This window comes from Caretta caretta, chromosome 24 (assembly GCF_965140235.1).
Source record: "Caretta caretta isolate rCarCar2 chromosome 24, rCarCar1.hap1, whole genome shotgun sequence".
Classification (NCBI taxonomy): Eukaryota; Metazoa; Chordata; order Testudines; family Cheloniidae; genus Caretta; species Caretta caretta.
This window is the reverse complement of record NC_134229.1, coordinates 8,106,664-8,134,288: the sequence shown is the minus strand read 5'-3', so window position 1 is coordinate 8,134,288 and position 27,625 is coordinate 8,106,664. Positions and strand designations below refer to the sequence as shown.

Sequence of the window (27,625 nt, the reverse complement as noted above, 5' to 3'; positions counted from 1 at the left end):
GTGGTTTTGTGCCCTTATTGCTTCCTCTGAGACAGGGTGAGAGAAGTTGGTCCCATAAACTATTACTCACCTGCCTTGACACACACATACCCTGGAACCAACATGGCTACTCCAGTTACAGCAAGTAAGGGCCTTGTACCAGTTTTGGTCTGGCTCTACTGAAGCCTGTGGAGTTATGGGCCAGATTTAATCACACCTGCTTTGAGTATTTTATACACACTGGTAGGTGCTGCATCCCTTCCTCCAGTGAAGTTTGATCATATTTCCTCCATGCCTATATCATCTGGGAGCAGCTGTACAGAAGCCTTACAGACCTGGGTTTGTTCACTAACCAACAAGTGAGTGGTGTTCCCAGTGTCCAAGTCCTAGGTAAAATCCCATGTGCCCACTACCCAGCTCAGTCTAAATCCACCCCAGAAGTGCTGCTTTCCCAAGAGCAGGCCACCAGCCACTTTCAAGTTCACACTGTTCTGCAGGGTGGGGGTTTTATTTTTTAAGAAACACATCCATTGCTTTCAACAGACAGGTTTTTTTACAACACAAATAGGTCAGAGAGGAGGACAGATCTCTCCTTTCTGCTGAACTCCTTGGTCTTCTGCTTTAACTCCAACATTGGTTCACTCCCCCAGGGCCTTACCAGCATGTTCAGTAATAGCACAGGGAAATCCCAAGAAGGTTCCTGCAGTGGATGATCTACCCCTAGTGCCTCTAAAATGCTGCCCTTTATTGTCATTATTTCAACAAGAGGGCACCAATTCTAACTAGTTGCCTAGTTTTGGGGGGGATGGGGGATTTGACATGGCAGACTTGTGTGCAGTAGAGGCTGGCTGCAGGATGGCAAAGCAGGGGACCCTTCTGTACTGCCTGCCTTGCGTGTTTCATGCCTGAATTGAGCTGTCATGATGACAGGTATTAAGTCTCTCAGCTAGCTGAATACCTGATGGTGGAGGCACCCCACCAAGGCAGAGAGCCATCCCAGCCCTCTGCACAACGCCAAGCCACCCCTTCTGTGAGCCTGATCATGTTGTGGTCTGTGCACCTGCAGGCATATTTTCAAGTGAACCGGGCAGCTCCAAGTTACTGTCACCAGCTTTATAACAGCTACAATGACAAACATGGTGTAATTAAAACAGCTCCCGCTGAAATACAGTACATCACCCTCCCAGACAAAAGGTAGTGCAGGGAGGGTAGGGACCAGGCCTGTGGCTGAGAATCAACTTTTTCCTGGCTCAGAAGCAGAGCTGCGGGGAATCCAGGGCCAGCAGCCTCTGTCCTTCATTGTGCGGGCACCGGCATGGCTAGAGCAGCCTGCCACGGCATTCGATAGCTCCACAGCAGCACAGGAGTTCCTTGCCCTCCACGCTGCCCACCTCGTAGTTATAATCCCAGGTCAGCTCAGTCCCGGCTCGTATCCTCCTGAGAAGGAAGGGAAGTGAGCATGTTACTTAACTAGCAGAAGGGGATGCAGTTGCTGGCCTCAAGGAAGTCTGTGCATCTCGGCCAGCAGACACAGGGCAAAGCTTATGCCTGTTGATCGGCGAGATCCGTGCCTTGGCAGTGCCACCAGCCTCAGCGGAACAGAAGCATTTCACAAACTTTACAAGGAAGAAGCCCGTGTGACAAAGAGGTGGGTGGGGAGAGGGCAGCGTAGCCAGTGGCTATGGACCGAGACTGTTTCCCTGCTACTGCCAGACCACCACAGGGGTGCTGCAGTTGCTCTTTTTGGGAAGACCAGAAAGCGAAGGCTGGTCCAGTACATTTCGTTATAGGATTCAGAGGCAGGACAGCCTAGTGGTTAGAGCTTTAACCTGCGACCCAAGAAACCTGGGTTCAATTCCTTGTTCTGCCAGGTCCTAGAGACCATTCTGGGCCTCAGTCCTCATCTGTACAAGGGGCATAAAAGCCCTGTTCTACCTCCTTAAAGATCTGAGGTGCTCATATGCTACAGTAATCAAGGCCACAGAAGTACTTGAGAGATTAAGCTTCACGATCTGTGAAAGGTGCAATGTCACTATTTCACCAACGATTAACTGGCCGCACCTTTTTCCCCAGAAGCACGGAGAACTTGCAGCTCCCAGTTACTTTGGCAAGAGCTGGTACTGCAGGCCCTGGGGGGAAGACTTTCAAAGGCAGATGGGTGCCTAAACTGCACCTTGTGACTTTGAAAGTCTCTCCACGAGCCACCTGCCCAAGCTCACAATAAGCCAGGGACTGAGCTAGGAAGAGAAACCAGAAGCCTTGATTCCCCAATCCCAGGTCTAGTCACAAGACCACATTAGAATCCTCATGGCACAAGCCAAGTACAACTTCTGAAGAGGTCTTGCCTCCTGGTGAAGTTTTCAACCTCCTGAACCATCAGGAACTAAAAAGCAACCAGCGGCACCAGCAGCAGCCCGACAGCCAACAAAACCCCTCAGCATCAGATCACTTACTTGCTAGCGAAGAAGGCAACCCAAGGGAAACGGAGATCATGCGTGTCCACAAAGACATTCTGCACAAACAGATTGGGGCTGCAGCTATGCTGTAAAGGGACAAGAGAAGCCACTTTATGAACAGGCACTTGTGGCAGGCAGGGAACAAGCAGGCTGTGGGATGCAGTGTTTTTAAACAGGTAGATCAGTAAGTAAGTCACTGAGTCCGATTTAAGCCCACTGAAATAGGGGTTACTATTTTCTTACCACACGCACTACATGGAAGCTTTACTTTAGTAGCTGCGTGTATGTCACACAACCGCACTTCGCATCCGTCTTCAACTCTTGCGTTTCCATCCCCCACCCAACAGCAAGAGCAAATGCGCTCCACTATGGAGCAGCTGCTTTGACAGGTTTCACTTCCTTGCTAAGCAGGTCTAGAGTCGAGCACAGAGCGACAAACAGAATCCCGTACAAACCCAAAGCAGACAAGCTGCAGGTTAATGTTCACCTTTAAAATCACAGAACTAGAGGGCTGGGCGGGACCTCGAGAGGTGAAGTCCAGCACCCCGCACTGGGACAGCTCAGTAACGGATGTTTGAAGCGACACCGAACTCAGTTCGGTCCCTAGTGGATAGGTGTTGACTTAATAGCCACCAGAACTGGCAGTCACTGGTCTCCCACCTAACCATGTCAGCCGGAGGAGGAAACCCTCCGGGACAGGGCTGAAGTTCGAAGCACGGCAAATGGGGAACTTGCTTCGGACCCACAAGGTTACCTAAGAGAAGTGAAACTCCTGTGCAACATTTGCTCAAATCAAACAGAAGCCGAGAGCCAGACAGCACTGTTGATGCTCCGAGAGGACACATGCACAGCACTGCCTAGGAGAGCGCGCAAGAACAGGGAACTCACATTGAGGTAACGGCCGAGGTTCCCTTCGAGTTTGGCATCAATGATATAGCAGGACTCTTCGCCGTCATAAAACTGGCGGGTGTTTTTGCGCACGAGCATGTTCTCCCCCTTGTCAGCTGATGCCATATTGGTCGACTTTATGGCAATCCCGTGAGTCGATTTGAGGGCAAAACCTCGTGTGGACTTCACTGCCACTTGCCTTTTAATGGGACCTGCCAAACCAGAGAAATCATCACCATGAGGTTTCCTCTCACTTTCTTAAAGGGATCGAAGACAGTGATAGTACTTTAGCTGAAATCAGTTCAACTCAACCAGCGCTGCCTGCTAACAAACTGTCCTGTTTCAGCCAAGACTCAAACCATTCAGGATTCAGCTTCTAGAGCTGGGACAAAATCCTGAATCCTCTCTGAAGCTGGGACCCAGGGATCCTGGAATCCCTGCTCAACGCCAGTCCATGCCCAGAAATCCACAGAAAAACAAATCGCTCTTTCTTCAGAATCTCAGGCTTAAAGTTTTCCAGACTGAGGAGTAATTTTGGGTGCCCATTGTGAGGGGCCTGATTTTCAGGAAGGGCCGAGCACCTACCTGAAGTCAGGTCCCTTTAAAGTGTCTCAAGTTGGGCACCCAAAACCAGTCACTTTGAGAAACTTTAGCCCTCAATTAGAATTTAGTCTGTAGTCAGCTGCACTGGGACCAGCGTAACATGTAGAAACGGCTGTTCTGCCCCGGGCACTGGAGACATTTGTCATCATGTTAGCAACACCTCCTATTGCTTCTGAACAGTTTCTTCTCCTGCATCTGCCCTCTGTACAGAGCTCCCTGTTCAATCCCATTAGCCCTTCGCCAAATGCCCCTGCTGCACCTACCTAGCCCGGAAGAGGAATTCTTTTTATCATCAATGTCCTCTTCCTCGGAGCCAGAGGAAATCGTCTGGATGTCATCACTATCATTCGTGTTGCCCTGCGCTTGTCCTGCTGCCGGCTGGCCATTCTCCCCCTCGCTGTCCGTGCTACTTGACAGTGTCAGCACATCCTGGAAACAGGCACGTGTACCAGCGTCTCAGAGGGGTTGCAATGCAGGCCAAAAGCATCATTTTACCTTCTCCAGCATGCTGCTAAAGCCTCGGAGAGTATTAATTCCCCTTTCTCCAAGGAGCTGTGCTTAAATATTGTGCCTTTCTATAGAACCTTTCAGCAACTATCAAAGCCCTTTCATTCATTAAAGCTTCCGATACCCTTGGGAAGTCATTTTAAATACACACACGAAAAAGGCAGGAACAGAACCCTGGGTCCTGGAACCCTGATGAACAGGCCTACAGCCTTCAGAAAAATTTCTATAGCAACTTTTGGCTTGAAGACTATTTGGACAGGAAGGATTTTAGCCACCTCTGAGGTGGTACGTGGCAGCTAACAGCACAAAGCAGCACTACAGTCCACAGTTTATTAAATGGGAAAAGAATAATGTTCAGGTTGAAACTGCAGGGGGAAATCAGAGAGGCTGATTAGTAACTCCAAGGTGGAATTTGACCAGAACACTGGGAGGTAACACGCCTCCCCTCGCTGCGTGAAATAAGTTCTTTAATGACCACTAATGGTCAGAAGTTTGGTTTCATCAACTTTTATAATAGCAACAAGGGCTGATTTGATTAGCTTCCTTTTTTATGTTCTGCAATTAGGAGTTAATGATGCAAAAAGTGTTTTGATTTAAAAAACCCCAAATTCAGTGCATAATGTTGTGTGTGTCATATTTCATACAAAGAGCTAAGGATCACAGAACACAAGTGGTTGTCGTGCAGCCTGGAGTGAACGATCTCTTACAAAAAGAAATAAGCGCCAAGATCCATCCAAGCTCGCTGGAATTGTGAGAGATCAACCACATGGGATAGGTCTATCTGACCCAAACAGATGCTCAGTGTCCTAGGGGAAGGCATAAGGAAACCTACAGTCCCTCTCAATGTGCCCTAGGGACAATTCCTTCTTAACACTAATTCTGGCAATCATCTGAACACCACGCATGGAAGAGTCCCCACAGTGGAATCCCTCACCCCATTTAGACCAAGTCACTACAGCTGCTTTACCATAGCGAGCCAGAGCCTTCAAAACCCAAATACAGGTGCCTGCAATTCAAAGCAAACCCTGGAAAGATGTAATCACAAGGAACTAGCAATCATAATCCACTGGACTGGGGGCTGGCTCTTAATCAGGCTGGAGCATGTAAAGCTCTTGAGTTTAAAGAGAGCCTCACACCGCCTGCCGTTTTGCAGTGCAAACCAAAAAGCCCACAGGGCACAGGCCAGTCTTCAAAGATCAGGCCCTAAAGCACGATTCTTACGTCAGCCGCTTGCTGGGGAGGAGCCAAGTGCCTTTTGCTCTGATGCATGATCGTCTTGCTTGGTGGCCTCCGGATCCCCTCGAGTTTCATAGGGCTTGGATTATAGCCATACACCTTGCCTGTCTCAGATGCCCTGGAGGGGGCAAGAACAAAATAAGTCACACACGCCGCTTCCTAGCCATCTCCCCCACCTGTCCTAGGGATACTCGGAAACACAGTGATGCCCAGGAGAGCTTCTAACACAGAACTGGAGAAGGTAAGAGACGCTCACAGCTGACTGTATAACTTGCTAATCTACCCAGTCCACTTCCATGGCCTAACATGCAAGGGCTTAACCAGCCTCGGTAGTAATGCAGCAGCTTTCCTGGCCCCCTCTGTTGGCATGGAGCTGGTTTCTCACTCATCTACCATGGACCTCCCTCACTGGCTGTACACAGAGGCTAGCTTAATTACCGGGGAGGCATCTACATGCGACAGTGATTGTGTCGGTAAAGATACCCAGAGAGCACTGGTAAACTGCAACGTTTCACTCAAATTCAAATATTTCAACACTTACAGCGAAAGCTTGTTTGGCTCTTCAGATTCCTACAAAGTGAAAAAAGTAAGAGACAGTTAACACCTCTTCTGCAGGCTGCATTTCGCTTTCTGTGAATATAGATCTAGCATCTCAGAGACTTGAAGTACTGTAACCCACTAGCCATAAGACCCAGGTGCTATAAACAGAGACTCTTCTGGGGACTGGTTTCCACCAGATAAACCTTCATCTGGGGCTTTCCAGCCTTCTACAAGGGCTTAATTTTCAATCTCATTTCCATAAAGTCCACTGACGCTGCTCAGCACAGGTTTGGGCCTTAAATCTGTCCTCCAGGGATTAAGTATCTTACAATAGGACACTTCACCTTCCCGTAGGAGACTATTCCACGGTGCAACAGATCAAACTGTTAAGTCTTCCCTGCATTCTTCCCTTTCTTAATGTCATCCATTCCTTCGAGTAATAGCCCTTGGATCACTCCAATCCCTCAGTGCTTCTACCCTTCCTGTTAGTTGCTGCTTGGCCAAGTAATTAGGTATTATGCAAATTAGCACTTGGGTCTTTTGATACTTCTCTACTCAATGCTGCAATTCCCTTGAACAAGTTTAACGTGTATGCTGTAGGAAGGATGATCTAGCACAGGGGTTCTCATCCTTTTTCTTTCTGAGGCCCCATATGCAATAACTGGTTTTCTGCATATAAAAGCCAGGGCCGGTGTTAGGGGGTAGCAAGCAGGGCAATTGTCTGGGGCCTTATGCCACAGGGGCCCCCATGAAGCTACATTGCTCAGGCTTCGGCTTCAGCCCTGGGTGGCAGGGCTCAGGCCTGGGCTTCAACCCTATGCAGCTGGCCCTGCTTGGCAGCCCCCTTGAAACCTGCTCAGGGCCCCCCCAGGAGGCCTAAGACCCCTAGTTGAGAACCACTGATCTAGCAGAGGGGGCACTGACCTGGGACTGAAGTCTTGGGTTCTATTTCTGGCTCAGTGACAGCCTCCCTGTCTGACCCTGGGCATGTCACTTGCGTTCTCTGCGCCTGTTTTCCAACGCATGCAATCAGGAGAATGCTTCCCTACTTCACAGATACCAAGGCGAGGCCGGCTGTACAAAATGGCACTGTAGCCTAGCTGAACACAGCCTTGGGATCCAGGAATGCTACATGGCATGGCTGGTCCAGGCATTCCCCTCCTCTGCACCTCATCTATAAAGAGGGGTGCTGATGCTCCATCTCCCCAGAGACTGGGAATGCCATGTACTTAGAGCATCACCACATCAGCCTCTCTCTTACCTCCTTCTTCTGCATCTTTGAGTCTGCATCCAAGCCAAAGGCCTCCTTGCCCCCAAGCCCAGAAGTGGAGGGCTTCTCTCGGTCACCCAGGACTTCCACTTTGCCTGCCTTGACCTCGCTGGCCTCGGTCATCTTGAACGAGGAGGCGCTATCATTGTCCTGGAAGCTGTCCGACATGCTGTTGGAGCTCAGCCATGAGGCCACTTTGTTTTTGGAGGTCTCCTCAGACACGGGTAGTTTGCAGGCGGCGGTCACGGCGACCTCGTCATGGCTGATCTGCCTGGTGAGGCCGGAGTCCTTGGAGGCTGTCTCAGACAGGCCATTCTCCTTCTGGCCCCGGGTCTGCCGGCGGGTAGCATAGCTGCGCCACACTGAGCTGGTGCTGAAATCCTCGTCCTTACAGAAGTTGTCATCAGAGCTGTCCTCGTTGGACTCATCCTGCTCCTCGGTGCCGGTGTTCTCTTCCTCTTCATCCTTCAGGTCCACGCCACTGCTGTCGGAGGAGCACTTGGCATCGCTTTCGTAGCCCTCCTTGAAGTTCTCCACGCTCTCAATGTGATCCAGGTTGGCGAAGTACTCATCCCCCATCTCCAGCCCTTCTTTGTCGGCAAAGTCGTCCGTCAGGATTTTCCCTGGAAAACGAGCGCAGCATGAACTTTAGTGGGTGTGTTACCCCTTCAAAAGGAAACAGGCCTGGGTCTACTCCCAAGCTATGCTCTGAAAACAAAACAGGCTATGCCTGTGGCTAAGGCAAGGAGGGTTAAAACAGCTTGGTGTGCCTGATATGACCCTGGTTGACCCCCAAATCAGGGAGCTGAAAGTATAACAGCTGAGTAAGGCCGGTGGAAAGTTTTCCACTGAAGCTATTTTTCATTGGATAATTGGATTTGGACTCAAGAATTTAAGTGAAAAAAAAAAAAAAAGGCGTCTGGCTTCCATGGAAAAATTCAACTTTGTTAAAAAAAAAACAAACACCAGAAAACAGAACTTTTAATCTGAAATGCCACCACGAGGCCTCATGGGAGCTGCAGTTCAGGACCTTCATGTCCCTATTCTCCTCTACATGCTGGGATCCCCAGAGGGACTACATCTCCCACAATGCAAGCACAAGCAAGAGGAGGGCCCATAGTGTGTCATGGAAAATAGTACAGCCAGGAAGCCCAGCCCACAGAGAGTGAGGGCTCTGAGGCACTGGGGCAGCATTTCCAATCTGCCCTACTGCGGAGCTTCCCCGGCAGGTCACTGAAACAAGCTGTAAAGCCAGCAGGGAGAACCTAGCCCTGTTTAAGGCCCTTTTTTTGTTTTGTTAAACCTACTGCACTTTCATGACTGCACGAAAGCCCTACCCAGCCAGGGACGCTCGGAAGAGAGGACTGATTAGCAGTGTCCAGTCTCTACACTGGCGATGACATCTGGAGTCACGTAGGCCAAGAACACAAGTTCGTATAAGAAACTAGCACTGAAGCAACATCAACACTCAATTATTGGCAACCCAGTGCTCGATTGTTTAAACAAACAGGAAGCAGGTAGCTACGTCTGTGCAATGCTGCTGAATTAATGCCGCAAGGGAAGCCTTCGCTCTAGGCAAATGCTTCACTTTTCAATACTGGCATCGCAGTCACCATGGTTTCTGTATTTCCTTGTTTACGGGGAAAGGCAGGGATGAAACTGCAATGCATCCTTAAATGAGTTTAACATGCACGCGAGGAGGTCTGTGACAATTCTGTTCACGTCTGAAGTTCTGTAAAAAGAAAACCGAATGCCGGTGTCATTTTACATAAATATTTGTTTTGTTTAAGAAAGGGTAGTTTAGGATTTCTGTGACCGTTGGCGATAGCAGCCCAGTCTAGTAGGAGCAGACATTTCATAAGACAGATCTGTGTTAGTCGTGCCCGATTTTAACCAAAGGACTTCCAGGTGGATACTCAGTACCACTGCGGCATGGCACCTGTACCTGCATAGATGCAGACGAAAGAGCCCTTGGCAATATCATCAAGGCAGCGGATTCCCCAGCCTTTGTTCTGAGTCTTGAATAGCTGGAGTCTGACTTGGAGTCCATGTTGTACCAAGCGATTGGTGCACATGTTTGTGTTGCATTTGCATCTCTTGTTACATTCATAGACTCTGGGGAAGGGAAAGCAGATGGTTATTGCTGCAAGTTTCAAAGCCCAGACTGAGCTCTTAAAATCCCCCCAAACAGAGGAGAGACTAGGCCACTCCATTTGCCTGGTTTCCTTTTGAATCTTGCCATGTTACATTAGCACTGCCTGGGTTTTGTGCATGTGATATTTTGACAAATGGGGAAATCCCAGCTTTCCGCTCTAGAGGGCGCATCGCATTGGTACTGCTTGTTACAAAAACTGATATAAAACCCACTCAGGGCAGTTTTCCCAGCTGAAGAGCACTGGACCTATCCCTGTTAGAGGTAGAAGTGGACAGAAGTCCAGACATAACCCTGCATCTGAAGTGTGCTTTTGCTGTGTAGAGAAAAAAAATCATTCAAAGTAAATCGCTTGCCATAAGATGTGAGTGATTTCTAGTGACGTACTGGGGGATTTGACACACCCCATGTAATAAGGCTGGATCGCTGTAGACTGAAATAATGCATAATTTGGTGCAGAAGCCCCCTGCTTTCTCCAATGCGTTTGTGTTACTAATACGAATAAATACATAAATCAACAGTACATTGAAAATTCAGGGACAGCATTACTATAAAAATAAACCTTAACTGCAGTTGACCAGTCGGTCCTCTACAATTTAGCAACTCTTCTACGGTACCCGAGTGCCTTCCATTAGAGCATTAAGCAATGTGACAGACGGCTCCCACTGATTGCATTCACCACATTCAGCAACATTTCAGTTCTGCAGTGAATCTGAAGCGGTCACAGAATATCCAGCCGGCTGCATTTGAGTGCCACAGAAGCTGAACCCCTCCCTGGTGCCATGTCTAGGACCAATTTGCCATGGAGCCTTAGCAATATCTTGGACTTGAAACAGTCAAATCATCAGAGGTGCTCAAAGTGCTTCACAGCTAATTTCATTTTGTAAGAACACATGAAAGGAAGAATTGCACTACCCCCACCTGGCAAGTGGGGAAGTTTCTTAGAGGCAGGGTGGTGCACTGGTTATGACACTGGGACTCAGGAGACCCAGCTTCAATTCCCTGTTTCATCACAGACTTCCTGTGTGACTAGGTGCAAGTCACTTAAGCCCGTGCCTCAGTTTCCCCATCTGTAAAATAGGAATAATGTAATGCCCTATTTGTTGGGTTGGGTTGTTTTTTTTTGTTGAGAATAACTACATTAAAATTGTGAGGTATTCGGTAACTACAGTGATGAGAGTCAGACATGTATTGTCAAATGCCAGGAGTTAGCGAAAGCCAGGAATACAACCCAGGAGTTCCGATGTGTATGACTAGCTCTCCAATATGTTGTCAGATTGACCATATTGGTCTCAGAAATCCAGCTTAACAAAAGCACAGTGCCACTCTACTCACCCTGTCGGGAGGCATTCCTCCAGCCTCTTGTGCTGGTAGCCAGAATTGGGGTTGATCTGCCCACCGGGGGTGCAGCCTGTTGCTTGGACTGTCAGCTGGTGGCAGGCACATTTAGATCTGAAGTCACAAAGCCCCCCCAAAGAAGTCACACCTTTCAAGTCACATACAAGTGACGGGGTATGAACATTTGGGACTCTCTGCCAAGGGCAGGACTCTTGCTATACAGTGTTACAGCAGGTCACTTTGAGCCCCCCCTCCTCCCCTCAAACTTACTCTGATGGCAGGTTACCTTCAAACATTGGCTTGCAACAGAGCCCCTGTCCGGCTGCACAGGCTCAGATGACTTGAGCCACACTGCAGAGCCAACCTTTACCCCAAACATTTAACATTGCTTCCCCAAAGGAGCTGCGGTGGCAGGACACTAGCCAAGAGCAATCCTGAGGCAGTGGGATCTGTGCCATAATCTTAGACCTTGGTATGTGCAAAAGAAATTAGAACAAGCAAAATGCTATTGTGGGAACCCCCCACTCCATCAGCGGGGGCCACCAACCCTAACCTGCATCCGCACCAGGGGAAACGATTTTTGAGACAATCGGAAGAAACAGGTGGATTTTCGAATACTTGGGAATCGGCTGAGAAACGGTAACTTAAGTCTCAACCTTAGGAGAGCAGTGTTACTGACACACTTTTATAGAGCATTCCTGCTGCTGCAGCGAGTTGGGAGGCTCAAGCCAAGTACCCCAGAACTGGGGACAGTGTTCTCCATGGGGAGCCCTGGCCTCTGAGATTTACTTCCTTACCACCCCCCACATACTATGTGCAACCGAGCCAGGAGCTGGTAACATTCAGGCCACGCAGCAAGGCCTATTTGCAGAGCCTTTCCTCAACGTGTGGCCCAGAGATGTGAGGAACTGCACAGAGTCACCTACTTGTCTCGGCAGCCGTCTTTACAGTCGCAGCCCACGAGGAACTCCCAGCCGGTGTTGATATAGACTCCTTTCCCCGGGATGCGCTCCTTGCTATAAGCCACCTGTGGAGGAGGGGTAGTGTCTATCTCATTGACGCAGGACAGCGGCACGTCCTCCTTGCCTTTGGTGATGTCTGCAATGTAGTAGAAGGGCTTGTAGGGCTGGAACTTGCGGTCCACCAGCACGTAGGGGTCTAGGCAGAACATCTCCAGGAAGAGGAAGTCACAGTCAGTCTCAAAGATGTAGCGCTCAATCTCCTGCATGGTACGCAGGCACAGCCCGCACGGCGTCTTGTAGATGACGTGGAAGCCCATCTTGCGGTTGACGCGGCGGCGGGCAGTCATGCGCCGGAAGTCGTAGAGAAGCGGGATGAGAAGGGGGTTCTTGCTGCGGTACTGGTCGCTCCGGATGGGGCGGACCCGCGACAGGCAGGTGTAGCTGCAGACATGGGGCAGGTAAAAGAGCTTCTCCATCGGGGCCCGGTACGAGGGCTCATTGGGCACCCGATCCATCATGCCGTGGAATGGCTGCACCGCACTGCTGCCTGGCTGGCCACTGGAATAGCTTCCACTGGAGAGAGACAGACAGCAAAGAAGATACACTAAGGATCCTCCCCCCTGGAGAAAGGCAACACTAACAGCTTGATTTGGCACATGAAGCTCTCCTCAGAGACACTGTAAGATAGGCTCCCTAGGGAAGCACCACTGATTACACTGAGCAAAAAGCCACAGTGAATAGGGGGATGACCCTACGGCGGCTGAGGAGGGACAAGATTTTCAACTCTATACCGGGAGCTGGCTAGCACACCTGCACCATTGTAAAGAGAGAACAGGTCTTTTCATTATTAGTAATATCACAGCACTTAAGAGCCCTGGTCATGGACCAGAACCTAACGTGCTAGGCGCTGTACAAACAGCACATATTCTCATGTAAAATATGCACGAGCCTAGGGATTCTGCAGCATGCATGTTAAAGGGAAACCAGACTAGAGCTTGCTTACCGATATTGCTGGTTCACTGCAGCTTTCCCCATGGGAGGAGTTTCACTTAGGACAGGAGAAACAGGTGAAGAGTGTCCAGACCCCACAGAGCCAGGACGGAAGGACGTGCTTTTCTTGGCCACTTGCTTTCTGGACTGAGCCAGCTGACTTTCAGGGCTTCTATATAAAGGAAGAAGAATGGTGCACGATTTCAAGACTAGATGCTCTCATGAGTGGCAGGGGTTAACAAACAGAACCTGGCACCTAAAACACTCTATGAAAATTCGTGATCCTGCCCCACACCGCAGCAGAGCTCAGCCCTCTACTGCCTGCCAGAAACAAACTCAAGAAAAGATTTTGTGTGATGGTATGATTCGTTCAACTCAATAGGATACATACACTGTAGGGATCCCAGGTTGAATATAAAAACTACATTTAAAAAATGTTGGCATACAGGGGATTTCTGGGGAGTGGGGCAGGTGCTTGAGAATATTATACTAATTTCAGGCGTTTCAGAGAAATCTGGACAGCCGAAGATTCCAAGGGCTCTGCTTTTAGTCTGCCAGCCCACAGATCTGTATTGGGGGCACTTTTCAGCATCAGTGAGAAATTAAACAGTGTTCCAGTTGTAATGCTCTCCTTACTATATCAGCGAGCAGCAAGAGTGAGGGGAATATAGGTCTCCTCTCTATATTGCTATTGAGCTGCATGAATCAATTACAAAAGGGAAGCCCAACTGCTGAGTGAAGTAGAATATCTATACTGGAAGATGCCAGGCGCTCAGAAGAGCAATTAAGTCTCATTCTTTGCAGAGATTATGGCAATTTCCAATCCAAATTACACACTGACTGACAGAACACACTACACGTGAAACCAACCATTGTATGTCAAACATTGGGGGAAAAGGGGGCAGAGAGGCTACATTTATATAAGACAAATTCTAAAATCCAGGACCAAGAGAAATGTTTGTGAACACTTAAATCCAGGGGGAAATGGCTTGAAGAAGAGATTGTTACCCTGCAGCACTTGCAATCCCAACACTGTGACATTGCATAAGAACCTGAAAGTGAAAGACTAGAAATCAAAACAAGACTAGGCAACGTCAGTAAACTAGGAGTACACAAAGACACGAAGGCAAAGATGCCATTCTTTCAGTTTTAATAATCTTAATCACAATCTTAAAAGTCTTTACTAGTAGGATTTTTTAACCCAACCATGCCCCTTTGAACAGCAGCAATACTCAAAGTATGGAGTCTGTTTTTAGTTTATACTAGAAGCTAACGTCTTTGCAGCAGTTTGCTGCACTAAAGGCAAAGGGGCTTAGAACAATAGCTGTAGTCCGAACCACTTGTCTGCAACTATGTGCTTTGAAGACAGGATTAAAAAAAAAAAAAAAAAAAGATTTAAGATCCCAGAGTGTCTTGCAGCCACGGCAATGACTGTTCTATAACAGAAGCGTGCAGCTTGGACAGCTAGAGGGAGTCTGTATCTTGTAGTTTAGTGTAATAGACTTCTATCAGTCTACAGGTAGTGCTGCTGTCTATCATTCCTGTAGCCTCCTCAGTTAGAGTTACTTCAATGGCAGCAAAGAAGTTTCGATCTTGTCCTGAGGACGTGGCCCTGGGAGCGGAGAATGAGAAGCCAAACTCTGTGTTCTTCAAGGTGGAGAGGACACCACTTGGGAGTAGGACTCACCTTGGCAACGAAAAGAGGAAGAATGAAACTACAGCTTGGATTCATGAGCCTTGGGAAAGTGTTAGGGTTAGAGTGGTGTGGAGGGGGCATTTACCAGTTGGCCACTACGTTCAGGGCAGAAGGCTTTGGATTACACTGGCTTTCGGGGCTACAGGCAGCAGCGCAGACTGGGTTACTTGCATGCTGCTACGTCTGGAAAGAATCTCGGGTATAATGCTCGACTTGCTGCACTGGTTCACTACAGCTCGGGCACTTCTTATCTCCCTTTTCCCCATGCAAAGCGGCACAGTCATAGCAGAAGACATGTAGGCAGGGTATCATGCGTCCATAAATTCTGATGGGAAATCCACAGTGGTGACAAAAGTGAACAGGGACAGTATCTTTTTCTCCTAGGAAGTTTATCTTGAAGTCCCAGTACACATGCTTTCTTGCATTCTCCAACCCACAATCTCCATTGCAATGTTGCTTCTCTCCTTCGTCAAGTCCTCCTCCTGCACTAGGCTGTGCCTCTGACCGTGTCCAAATCGTGCCTCTTGCGGCGGAAGCTGTGTGTTGGATTTTGTTGGAGATTGGCTTGATCAGGTCTGGTCCGTGACCATCAAGACCAACCAATGATTCTGAATTCTCAGGGCCTTGTAAGTCAGTGAGGTCCATGAGCCGGTCAGTCCAAGTTGAGGAATGCAAAGCAGCAGGGGGCCAATGCCTGGATCGTGACATGAGGGAGTAATTCAGAGAAGCAACAAACTTTGTAACTTGGAAATATATCAAGTGTGAAGCATTAGGATTGAACAAGGACAAGAAGCTTTACTCAATGGGTACTGTGCTGTCAGCCTCCCCGCCCCAAGATACTCATCAGCCTTTATCTACCGTCTCCCCACACTGGAATTAAAACAATTGTGCAACCAAGAAATAAGCCAAGTGATGGAAGAAACCCACACCAGAAGACTCCTTCCCACAGGAAGGGATGGAGCCAGTAACAACTAAGAACTGGAGATATTTGGTGAAGCAGAGAGAAAAAGCAGAGAATTAATAGGATACTTACTCCATCTCAGCAGGCTGTGGGGAAACAGATGGTGCAGCTAGAGACATTGCTTGGACTTGTTCTATAGGTTTAAACTGAGTACTGGTTCCTGTTAATTCTTGCGTGTACTGTACTACAGGCCCTTTGCTTCTCACAGCACCTGGTGGAAGAGAGAATCTCTACTTCAGCCAAAGATGGTGCATTAATTAAACTACATGATATTGGGAGATTCCAGTTACCGCTCACAGAAAAATGTACAATTGAATTGTGAACAATTGTTAAACAATCCAATCTATTCTTTGGAAGGACTTCAGGCAGACAACCACAGCTCTGAATATCTAGCACATAGCAACATTGCAGCTAGTGGGAGATGCGTAGACTCAAGAAAGGTTAAGTCCACATTAGCAAAGTTAAGACAGCAAGAATCCCATTTTCTAGTGCTGCAAGACACCGGTGTTGCCAATTCTCTCCAACAGACTGGACTCTTAATGCAACTAATTTCCTTGCCAAGTCTTTAAACTAGCAAATGATGGGCCAATCTTGTAGCCCTGATTTGGTCAAAGCTTCCATTGGAGTCCTGCCTGAGAAAGCAGTCTAGGTTCGTGCCCTGAGACAGACACTTGGGGGAGGGACATACCAACATTGGGACGAGTCCTCATCTGCCCTCCTTGTTTCTTTTCCAGAGTGGAGGCCGTGGAGGTTTTCATGCTGAACATAGGCTCCAGACGTGTGGAACCACGGTAAATCCATTCGCAGCGTTTGTCGTCCTGTGGCAGAGAGAACATTGTAACATTCACAGCATCTGTCTGAGATTCAAGACAAGAAGTGTGTGTTTAAGGGGACGTCAAGATTTGAAGTATATATTAAAAAAGTGCATGAATGTTACGCTATGGAACCAGTGTATTAAAACGCAGAATTTAAAAACCATAGTGCACAGAGTGCTCTGAATCACACAACAGGACACGTAAGTCAAACGCGTGCAGAAGAGCTGGTGCTCTAGAGGCACTGGATGTACAATACAGAATAGAGAGGGTGAGATTTTTACAGCTAGAAAGGGAGGGTGCCAGCACTAGTTAGGAGACTCATGCAAAGGAAAGGAAAGGTAGAAGATGGCAAAGCTGGCAAAAGATACAGTAAGGACTGCGTTCTGAAGGGGAGGACTAGGCGCTTCCATTTAACGGATGGCCTTGCAGCTAACGCACTGGATTGGTACCCAGGAGACCTAGATTCTATTTCCAGCTCTGCCGTCAACTCCTTGGGTGATGCCGGGCAAGTAATCTCCCTGAGTCTCCGTTCCAAGACCAATACTTTGTTGCCTTAAAAGGTGTTTGAAGGATAAATTGATTAGCGTTTACCACCAGGATTTCACATACTATGGAGCCCACACAATACCTAGATAAGCATGGAAAGAGACTGGAAATCAGGGAAGGGAGTTAAGCAGAGGGAGGGGTGGGGAACAGTAGTGTTTACTTTCTGATAAGACTATCATTTAAGCTTCTAGTCAGTTTCACACCAGTTCTCTCACACTAGCACAGTGCTCTTATGTTTGGATTCAGGAGGCCACTGGGAGGAGTTTACAGTCAGTCAGAAAGAAGCCAAAACAAAGAACTTCCCATAGACCGTTAAAAAAGAAAGAAAAAACTTGTATTGTCTATTTCAATTTGAACACACACATCTATCCGATACAGAGCCTAAAAATTAGACATTTTTAGGAGCACCTATGTGACCTAGGAGCCAAAGTCATTTTTGAAAATGGGACTTGAGTGCTTTGGAAAATTTGACCCACTCTCATTTTAAATATAAAAGTCTCTCAGGTGGCATCTCCAAGTCAACCTACAGCTATCAGACCATATTCCATGCAGAACAGAGGAACTGCCAGCCTGGATCAGAGCTGAGGCCCATTTAATCCAGTATCCCATTTCTAACCATGGTCAGTAACCAAAACACCTTTTAAGTCACTTCCCATGGCAAGGAAACTCATTTTGTCCAGCCTGACCTACTGGAGAAGGAAAGTCCTCAGCCCCTGATTGGAAACATCTCAGCAAAATAAACTCAACCTTCCCCCATTCTAGGGGTAGGGAATGCTTTCATACCAGGAAGAGGATTTTGACCAGACTGCCATCCACTTCCTCCACTCTGGATTTCCACCATGTCCCTTCCCATTCTGTTTTAATCAGCTGGCCGCTCTTCAGCAATACCATGGGACGGTTTGGGTAAGCACTGATGTACTCCTCTATGAAATCACGACAGGAAACGTCTTCTATGTCTTCCCAGGTCTTCTTTACTATTAGGAAAGGAAAAAAGGGGAGAAGGCTTTTACAAAGACCTTCTCCGCAACCTCTCCGGTGATATTCCAGATGGATTTTAGTTAAAACAGGCAAGTGAACAAGGACAGTCTAAAAGACAATGAGGGATCATAATAGAGTGATTACTGTAGTGCAAATACTTGTAATCAAAAATAAATATAAAGTGAGCAATGTACACTTCGTATTCTGTGTTGTAATTTACATCAATATATTTGAAAAAGTAGAAAACATCCAAAAATATTTAAATAAATGGTATTCTATTATTGTTTAACAGTGCGATTAATAGCGATTAATTATTTTAATCCCTTGACAGCCCTAGTAACATTTGATTGTTACGTTCTGCAGCTTCTCGTGCACAGCAAATCTTTCCAGGCAAAGTGTTTAATTCCAATGCTAGGACAGAACCCAGCTAGAGTCCTAGCAAAGCATAGAAGCTTGCAAACAAACGGAGAACTCACATGGCCTGCAGATTGGGTACAGCTCCGATTGAGTGACGTAAGAAGCATAGCCATCATCGAAGAAGATCAGGAACCTGGAAAATGTATTTAATACGGCTATGAAGCTGCCTTATGTGATGAGAGTAGTGTTCATGAATGTAGCTGAAGACACCTCACCCACAGCCTGTTTGTATTACCATAGTGCCTCGGAGCCCAAGTCATAGCCCATTGTGCTAAGCACTGTACAGACACAGAACAAAGAGATGGCATCTGCTCGAGAGAGTTTACAATCAAAGTTATCCGATACTTCCACTTCCTCTCCATAGATCGGAACAGTGGAGATATCAAACTACAAGGGAATCCTTCCCACTTAGCTGCAGGGGCTGTGGAAAGGAGAAGCAGCGCTTCCTTAAGAGAGGCTCCAAAGATACCTCAGCAGCAAGAAGCAACAGCAGGGCAGGGATCCCAGCCAGGACTTCTTCCCAGCCTTGGATATGAGCATGGCAGAGAGAGGATCCACCCTCCCATTCAACAGTACAAAGCTCTCTGCCTCAAACCACAAGAAGCTGCAGCCGCTCCCACAGTCAGGGCTTACTCCCCAGAGGCAAAAAGCACCCCCCAGCAGCACCTCTGCACCCTTGAAACACTGACATCAGAGCTGTGCTCCACAACGGATCGATGGTCTTCAAGTGGCATCCCATACCTAAACAGAGCATGCACCCAAGAGGGAGGAGTTTATTTTCTAGGCAGTTCGGGTAAGCAGAGGGGCAGTTAGAAATAGTTTGTGTTTGCAGAGGAGGAGAGGAGAACAAAACCAAACAGGAACCAATCCCTGGAATCACTTTTTCTGGGGGCCGGGAGTATTGAGATTACAGGGGCTATGGATTTATAGAGTGGACCGTGGTAGCAGTTTAATGGTATACAGTAACACTACACAACAGTTTTAGGACAATAGCATCTAGTTGAAGTTATATTACAAAAAGATCACTGATCACCTATAGAATAAGTTGTATTTTCAATATAGCCTCTGAATGCAGTTAATTTTAGATAGGTTTCAGAGTAACAGCCGTGTTAGTCTGTATTCGCAAAAAGAAAAGGAGTACTTGTGGCACCTTAGAGACTAACCAATTTATTTGAGCATAAGCTTTCGTGAGCTACAGCTCACTTCATCAGATGCATATTGTGGAAAATACAGAAGATGTTTTTATACAGACAGACCACGAAAAAATGGGTGTTAAAACCTTTTGTAGTGATGAAGTGAGCTGTAGCTCACGAAAGCTCATGCTCAAATAAATTGGTTAGTCTCTAAGGTGCCACAAGTACTCCTTTTCTTTTTGCGAATTCTGATTGTGTGATTAGTGGGATGGGAATGCTTCTCAGGCGATTCAGCATCAAAGATCCAAACCACTTCACTAAAAAGCTGGTTCGCCCAAATTCACAACAAGGTTTAGAATCCGAGACAAAGCCACAACTTCACTATAGTCTTACTATTCTACATATACTGCCCCCGAGACTGGGACCACCACTATGGAGGAGAAGGTTGTTTAATACCTCAGTTTATTCTTCATGTTTGGCGTTTCGGCCACGATGCCAGCATAGAGCCAGACTTGATTCCCATCCTTGTATTTGGCCACAACCCGGCTTCCGACGTAGAGTTTCTCGGCAGAGGGATGATAGTCATACGCAATGTGATTGCCAGAAAGCAAACTCTTCCCTTTGTTGTCGAATTTCACTTTGAACTTCTTACCAGCACCTGAAAGGTGTTTTAAAGAGGGCTATGGTCAGTGAGAACCACATCACTTCACACTAACATCCCACTACCAAAAAGAACGTCAGATTAGATTATAAAGCAAGAAGTGACCATTGCAATCATCCAGTCTGACTTCCTGCATAAAACACAATCATGGGACTTCCCTGTATTAATTATCCTTTGAACTACAACATATCTTGCAGCAAAAACATCCACTCAAGTCTAAGAGCCAAGATAGAAACACTTAAGATGAGTTTAATTCAGAAGATTACTAGCAAGACCACATCATTTATCATCCCTAGTTAGAATATTTTGCATTTATCCAGTATCTTTTCATCCAATGATGTAAAAGCACCTACAACCGTTCAACCTTGGCACCCCAGTGAGACACTCAAGTATTATGCCCTTTTACACAGGGGGGAAAATGGCACAACAATTTGCCCCGCCATCCACTCCATGATAAAACAGGGACTAGAATGCAGGAAATCTTGACGAAACTCCTGTTTTAAATAGGTTTCAGAGGAACAGCCGTGTTAGTCTGTATTCGCAAAAAGAAAAGGAGTACTTGTGGCACCTTAGAGACTAACCAATTTATTTGAGCATGAGCTTTCGTGAGCTACAGACTTGATGAAGTGATGAAGTGAGCTGTAGCTCACGAAAGCTCATGCTCAAATAAATTGGTTAGTCTCTAAGGTGCCACAAGTACTCCTTTTCTTTCTGTTTTAAATAGAGAGCCCATGTTACCTCCAAGTACTTTTGCAAATATTGGAACACACACTTATTCCATTACTACTGTTAGCTCAACTGCAGGAACAGTTCTAGTAGTAAAAACTAAACAGAAGTTTTGGGAAAACATAAACCCTCCTGCTTCAGACTATAAAGACAACCTCCAATGGGGGTCAGGAAGAAACTTTCCCTGGGGCCCGACTATCCCACATCTGCCTCCTGCAGCGTTTCTTGCATCTTCCTCTGAAGCAGCTGGTCAGTATCAGAGACAGGTCCCCTGAATAGAAGGATGAATATTCTGGTCTGGTATAGTAATTCCTATGTTCCTAACAGTGTAGTTCTGCCATCTCAAGGACACAAGTTCTTAAGAGAGGAAAGATACCAGAGTCTGGCCAACCCTGAGCTAAGCGATGCTAAAACAGAAGGTTCAGGTACCTTCCTCAACATCAGGTATTAGCAACAAGAAAACATTAAATAACCAGTAGATCGCCACCGATCTTTAGACTCCTTCTTACCCGAAACAAGCTGCTCTGATCTACAGCTGGTGAGGAGAGCAAAGGACTATGTATTGAAACTCAAATATTTAATCTCTTAATCTGAAGGAAAGATAGGATGGCCCTAAGGATATGAAGAGCTCGGATATGGCGACATGTAGCAGCAGAAAACCTTAAGATAGCATTTCATTGTAGGTGGCAAGTTCAAAACCAGGCCAGATGGGAGTGTAGTTGCCATGGCAACATACAATACACTGGCCACTGCAAGTCAAATAAGATGATAGTCCAAATCTAGTTGACAAGGCCACATGGCAGTAAACTGCACTGCTACTCCGCTTGCTGTACTTGTTCTGTGCACGGAAGATTGGCAATCTAGCACACGTTGGTCACTAAATTCACAATGACGCTTCGCATATTGCATTCACCTCGAGACACCACTGGCTAGTTTACAGCCAAGACTGTGGGACTCACTCACCTACTGCCTGGATTGCAATCAAAATTCCTTTGTGCCACGTCTTGGTCCTTTTCTTGCCTAGGATACGCATACCAACCACCAGGTCACCATCATTGCTGAGGTCACCCCCAGCGAGCGCAGAGCTCACCTGCTGGGATGCGCCAACAGAGCTCGGAGGAGAGGATAGCCCATCTGTCAAGGAGAGAACAAAAAAGAGAAGTCGAAATCATTTTTCAAAGCAAACTTCTTACCTGTGTAACCAAAAACCTCTTCAGCTTAGAGCTGGACAAGCTAGAAACCTCATTAGCTTGCCACCATTTATGCTATTTCACTCAGCCTAAGCTAGTTAGTTTCACTTTCAGGTTCTCATGCTCCAGCTCAGTGATGTTTGGTTGGCAAACCCTGCAGGGTTAGGTGTAAACTAAGCCCTTTTAACAAAAAACACAGTGTTATGAAGTGTTGCTATTACTATTAGGGTTTGGAAAAGTTTGTCAAGAGACAAAACCTAAACTTGGGGCATGAACCACCTGACAGTTCCTTCAAGCAGGCAATTAGCAAAGAAGAGACTATGGTCTTTCTGTAACATTCTAGAGATGGATTATTGCAATCCTCCCAATGACTTTCTATCTCAGAACAGCCTTGACCTGTCTTTGGTTGAGATAAAAGGCCTGGGCACATGGTTACGCCAGTAATGGGACAGCCCTCTCACTCTCTCACACAGAAACACACCTTTTTGCAGGTCCTGGGCATTTGTTTTTTTGTTAACAGCTTCCATAAATTTCTGAACATCTTGGGCAGACTTCCTCATCGCAGCCATGGCTTCTCGAAGCTACAGGGAGGGAAGAAGGAGGTAAAAATGAAGACGCTTTTCAATATAAACTTTTTTTTTTTTTTTTTTTTTTTGAGGAGTTGCAACTTTAACATGATTCGTTTGTCCTATAAGTTTCTCAAGGCAGCAAAACTCAACAAAATGTAAGATTGGCAGCTCTCCAGAGCAAGGAGTACCTTTTTTAATGTTTGCCCAGTGCCTAGCACAACCGCACCCGGATTGTTACTTGTAATACAAGAACGCATTACAAAACAAGTCTTTTCCAACTCACCAGGGTCTGATCCTTTGAGATTCTGTTACTTGTTTCACCTATATTTAAATGAAAGAAAACAGAAAAAGCACTTAAAGCTTGGAACTGACGCTGGAAAAGAGTCTAAATCAGACCACAGTCTCCTCCTGCCAAGACACCAAAGCAAATTGAAGGGGGCAGAGGAAAACATCCATTCCAAAAGGAGAAATATAGAGTATAATTCTTTTACAAATGTATTAGAAGATCCACTCTGTTAAGCCAAAGATTTACATTGGTCATTGGAGTGGGCCACTTAAGACAAGTTTCACAGTTCCCATGAAATCCAGCCACCTCTGAGGTGAAAGGCACCATTACAGAGGGATAATTGGCACACAAGCGTTGCGGTCAACAGGCAAGGGAAAGTTTTGGGACGGAAGACCTGGACAGGCCTTAACTCTTAAGAGCTACAGAATGTTTACAATCTATGCAGGTCATCCAGAATCTTAACTTCCAAGGACTCTCCCAAGAAATACATGCACAGTAATCTTAATAAAAAGAACAGGAGGACTTGTGGCACCTTACAGACTAATGAATTTATTTGAGCATAAGCTTTCATGGGCTACAGCCCACTTCATTGGATGCACAGAATGGAACATATGGTAAGAGGTGTGTGTGTGTATATATATATATATATAAAAATAATCACACACACACACAGAACATGAAAAGGTGGAAGTAGCCATGCCAACTGTAGAGGCTAATTAAGATGAGCTATTATCAGCAGGAGAAAAAAAAACTTTTGTAGTGATAGTCAAGATGGCCCATTAAGACAGTTGACAAGAAGGTGTGAGGATACTTAATATGGGGAAATAGATTCAATATGTGTAATGACCCAGCCACTCCCAGTCTCTATTGGAACTCATTTTATATACCTAAGAATGACTGGAGGGACATGCCAATCCTTCTAGGGTTAAAACGTGTCGTTCCAAGAAGTCCTGCTATTTCAAAACTGAGGCTTATACCATTAAGCCATCCCTCTTCCAACAGGAAGTCCTTATAAACAGAATCTCAGGATAACTGAGCTTGAGCATGCACAAAACCTAGTGATTTCAATGGGAGCTGAGTGCGCTCAGGATCTCAGCCCATGACCCAAATTTTGCCTCATTTTTTGAGGAGAGAGGATTCCCCAGGATCCCCTCCCATTTCATCCTTCTCCTTCCCCACCAGAAAGCTGTGCTTTGGGATGAGTTAACTAGCCCTTCTGGCTGTTGAGTGCTCGATGCAGCTTATCTGCACTACTCCTGAGACAGCAGGAGAATGGGGAGGGGGGGTTGTCATTTGAGAGCTTCCCAATTTAACTCCTTTCAATTCCAGGAACAAATGCACTGACCTCGCAAGAACCGCTCTTTATTACACTTCCCACAGACTCCATGGGAGTCTCCATCTGGTCTCCAGAGCCTGAGGAACAATAGTCCTAATGCATATTCTTGAGGATGTTCCTTCACCAACTCCTCATTCCCCTTCTTATTCTTTCCAGGGATACATTTTCATCTCCCCCACCCTTCACCAACCCACTCCCCAACGTCATATGGAACACTGAACTGCGCTTCCAACCCGAATCAATACTCATAACATCGTCGTCATCCTCATCTGGGATTTCGATCACTTCCATCGGCTTGGAAGCTGAGTCCTCATCTTCAGAGCTGCTCTCACGATACTGAAGGCCCAGCTTGGAGTAGAGATCTTTTACCAGTATCTCGCATTTACCAATGGCTCTGCAGCGTATTGGGGGAAAAGAGGAGCAGAGAGAAAGCTCCAAGATGAGTACAGCTGTACCCCACCCCTCCCAGAAGGAGGAGAACGTTTTGCACAACAGTACCTGCTACATTAAGAGGCTACTCAGCAGTTGCTGCCATCACTAGCACTAAGCAGAACTGTGACTTCACCTCAGTAAACAAACCATAATTAGGGGTTGGACAAACTTTAACCTGAAGGACTAAAAGCCACTACAGAATGTGGCTTCGCACGACATACACACAAACAGATACCGAACCATACAAAGTTAGTGAACACTTCCGAAAACTTGCCTACACATCACGCTGCAAAGTCAGTGGTAGAGATGGAAATAGAACCCGAGGGCTCATCTACACTACCGCACGGGGTTGATCTAAGATACACAACTTCAGCTACGTGAATAGCGTAGCTAAAGTCGAAGTACTTAGATCTACTTACCACGGTGTCTTTGCTGTGGTAAGTCGACTGCTGATGCTCTCCCGTCGACTTTGCTTGCACTCCTCCTTCTGGTGGAGTACCAGAGTCGACAGGAGAGTGGTCAGCAGTTGATATATCATGTCTATACGAGACTAGACGCAATAAATCAACCCCTGCTGGATCGATCACTGCCCACCGATCCGGACAAGGCCTGAGACCCAATTCCCTGTTCCAGAATGCTCCTTGCTACCTCCACTAACTCACTGTTCAACACAAAGCTGCCACTACAAGTGTGCCCACCTCGAAGCATCATTGAAGAGCTGGTCGACATATGCCACTTCTGCTTCTTTCTGTTCCACGCTCTTTTCCAGCTCTTCCAGCTGCTGCTTCCGCTGCTTCACACACTCAAACTTCTCCAGCTCCTCATCAATGAATTGCTGGAGCTCTTCCATAGAGATCCCCAACTCTTCCATCACTTCTTGCTGCAACTCTGTTACTTCCGGAGAATCCATTTTTGCTAAAACCAAAGCAATAAAGAAATATGAGACAACATGTAAGGTTTCAAGGTTTTCCTCACACACACTGTAAGCCACAGCCTATGTATTTCACAATTATACTCTCCTGACTGTAGCAAAAGGCCTCATAAACATATAAACATTAGAACATAAAAGCAGCCATAGTGGGTCAAACCAAAGGTCCATCTAGCCCAGTATCCTGTCTTCCAACTGTGGCCAATGCCAGGTGCCCCAGAGGGAATGAACAGAACAGGTAACCGTCAAGTGATCTATCCCCAACAGGTGCACATGAACTGGTGCTTAACTTGAGTTGACTGAACGTAAAGATGGAATCAATAAAATGTTCAACATAATTTAAAATATCATGCCTTCCTCTCGAAACAAGAAGCTACACAGAATATGACTATTCAGAATGCTGCTTCCAATACACCAGTGACAGAGTAAAAAGAAAAGGAGTACTTGTAGCACCTTAGAGACTAACCGATTTATTTGAGCATAAGCTTTCGTGAGCTACAGCTCACTTCATCGTATGCATCCAATGAAGTGAGCTGTAGCTCACGAAAGCTTATGCTCAAATAAATTGGTTAGTCTCTAAGGTGCCACAAGTACTCCTTTTCTTTTTGCGAATACAGACTAACACGGCTGTTACTCAGTAACAGAGTAGGAAGCAGGAACACAAAGCTAGTTTTTCCAGGTAATCTTGTTTTGTTTATACAGAACCTTTAAACTGACGCATCTACATTTTGGGTTGCTGGAAGTGGTTGTAAATGAATTAGGGGGCTGAGGGGCCCTAAAACATCTAGAATTTCAGTTTGGACAAATTCTCCAAGCCTTCTGAATTTTCAAAGTTTACACCTCACCATCCTTCCCCTAACAACCCCCAGCAATCCCCCTCGTAGCCATCTGAGACACTGCTGGGCTCGCTCCCATGCTAACACAAGTTCTACTTGCCTAACCAAAGAGAAAAAGATACCATAACCCTTCAGTTGGCATCCAATACCCCCGGCCTACGTACATGAAAATAACCCAAGACTGCTCCCTACGCATCCATCCATGTAGAGAACATGGATCATCACAACAGCATCTAGATACCGGCCCCCAGCTCCCCAGCCACACAGCCATCCCTCCATCCCAGAACACCTGTCTTTCCCCTATGCCATCCCACTTCCTTTGCCACTTCCTGGCTCCAGCCACCTTCTCATTACTTCCCTGACTCTCCTGCTTATCCCCTGGTCCCATGGCTCCGGCCTCCCCCCTGCAATCATCTTCTGGCTCTCCCCTCAACCCTTACCTCCAGCCCCCTTGGCTCCCTAAGGTCATCTCCTCTCCAGGGCTCCTGGCTCCACCCCCACCATCTCCTGGCTCCCAGCCCTCCTTCCACTGACTCCCTTAAGCCATCTCCCGTCTTTTAGCCTCCCAGAGCCACCTCTTATGCGTCTACCACTCAACCAGCTCCACCCGTATGGCCCCCACTCCAGCCCCCCTCCCCCAGTCCCACTCCCTGGTCCCTGCCTCCCCCATCAGCCCCTGGCTCCCCAGAGCCGCCCAAGCCCCTTCCCCAGCTCATCCCCGCCCCGGGCTCCCCAACCCCGCGCCTCCAGAGACCATGTGCCCCGCCCCAGCGCGCCCCTGGATCCCCAGAACCCCCGCCTGACCTCCCCCATCGCCCCCCAGAACCCTCCCCACCGCCCCCCGCGCTCCCCAACGCCCCGCCTCCAGGGACCATGTGCCCCGCCCCAGCGCGCCCCTGCATCCCCAGAACCCCCGCCTGACCTCCCCCATCGCCCCCCAGAACCCTCCCCACCGCCCCCCGGGCTCCCCAACGCCCCGCCTCCAGGGAACTCCCCCCCATCTTTCCCTTCCCACCCCCGGATCCTACAGCCCTCACCTCTCCCCGGGGGGGGGGGTGCACTGTTTTTGAGGAGCCGCCGCTGGGAGCGGACCGGATGGGACCTCACGACACTTCCGGCGACGGTAGCCCGCGAAGCTCAAGTCAGCTCCGATTGAGAGCGGGACGAGAGCACACGCGCGGATACTGCGCATGC

The 27,625-nt window shown here is 47.4% G+C and overlaps 1 protein-coding gene across 7 annotated transcripts; it reads right to left on the bottom strand.

The window, feature by feature from the left end:
- Positions 1-468: 468 nt before the first annotated feature.
- On the bottom strand, positions 469-27,582 carry SETDB1 (SET domain bifurcated histone lysine methyltransferase 1). 7 transcript variants are annotated; one of them, XM_048827786.2, is made up of 22 exons: positions 27,469-27,582; positions 25,366-25,582; positions 24,457-24,629; positions 22,897-22,934; positions 22,526-22,625; positions 21,818-21,988; positions 19,924-20,125; positions 18,394-18,467; positions 17,723-17,913; positions 16,267-16,396; positions 15,651-15,789; positions 12,935-13,093; positions 11,896-12,504; positions 10,967-11,083; positions 9,425-9,594; positions 7,471-8,102; positions 6,211-6,239; positions 5,655-5,787; positions 4,190-4,355; positions 3,324-3,535; positions 2,433-2,521; positions 469-1,416 (listed from the first exon to the last, which is right to left on the bottom strand). In XM_048827786.2, the coding sequence occupies exons 2-22, from the start codon at positions 25,575-25,577 to the stop codon at positions 1,299-1,301; spliced, it is 3,864 nt and encodes a 1,287-aa protein (XP_048683743.1). In that variant the 5' UTR covers positions 25,578-25,582; positions 27,469-27,582; the 3' UTR covers positions 469-1,298. The 7 variants fall into 7 exon arrangements, 6 of the variants coding, with proteins under 6 accessions (XP_048683743.1, XP_048683744.1, XP_048683740.1 ...); XM_048827787.2 differs by lacking the exon at positions 27,469-27,582 and adding an exon at positions 26,872-26,991; XM_048827783.2 differs by lacking the exon at positions 27,469-27,582 and adding an exon at positions 26,596-26,793.
- Positions 27,583-27,625: the final 43 nt, after the last annotated feature.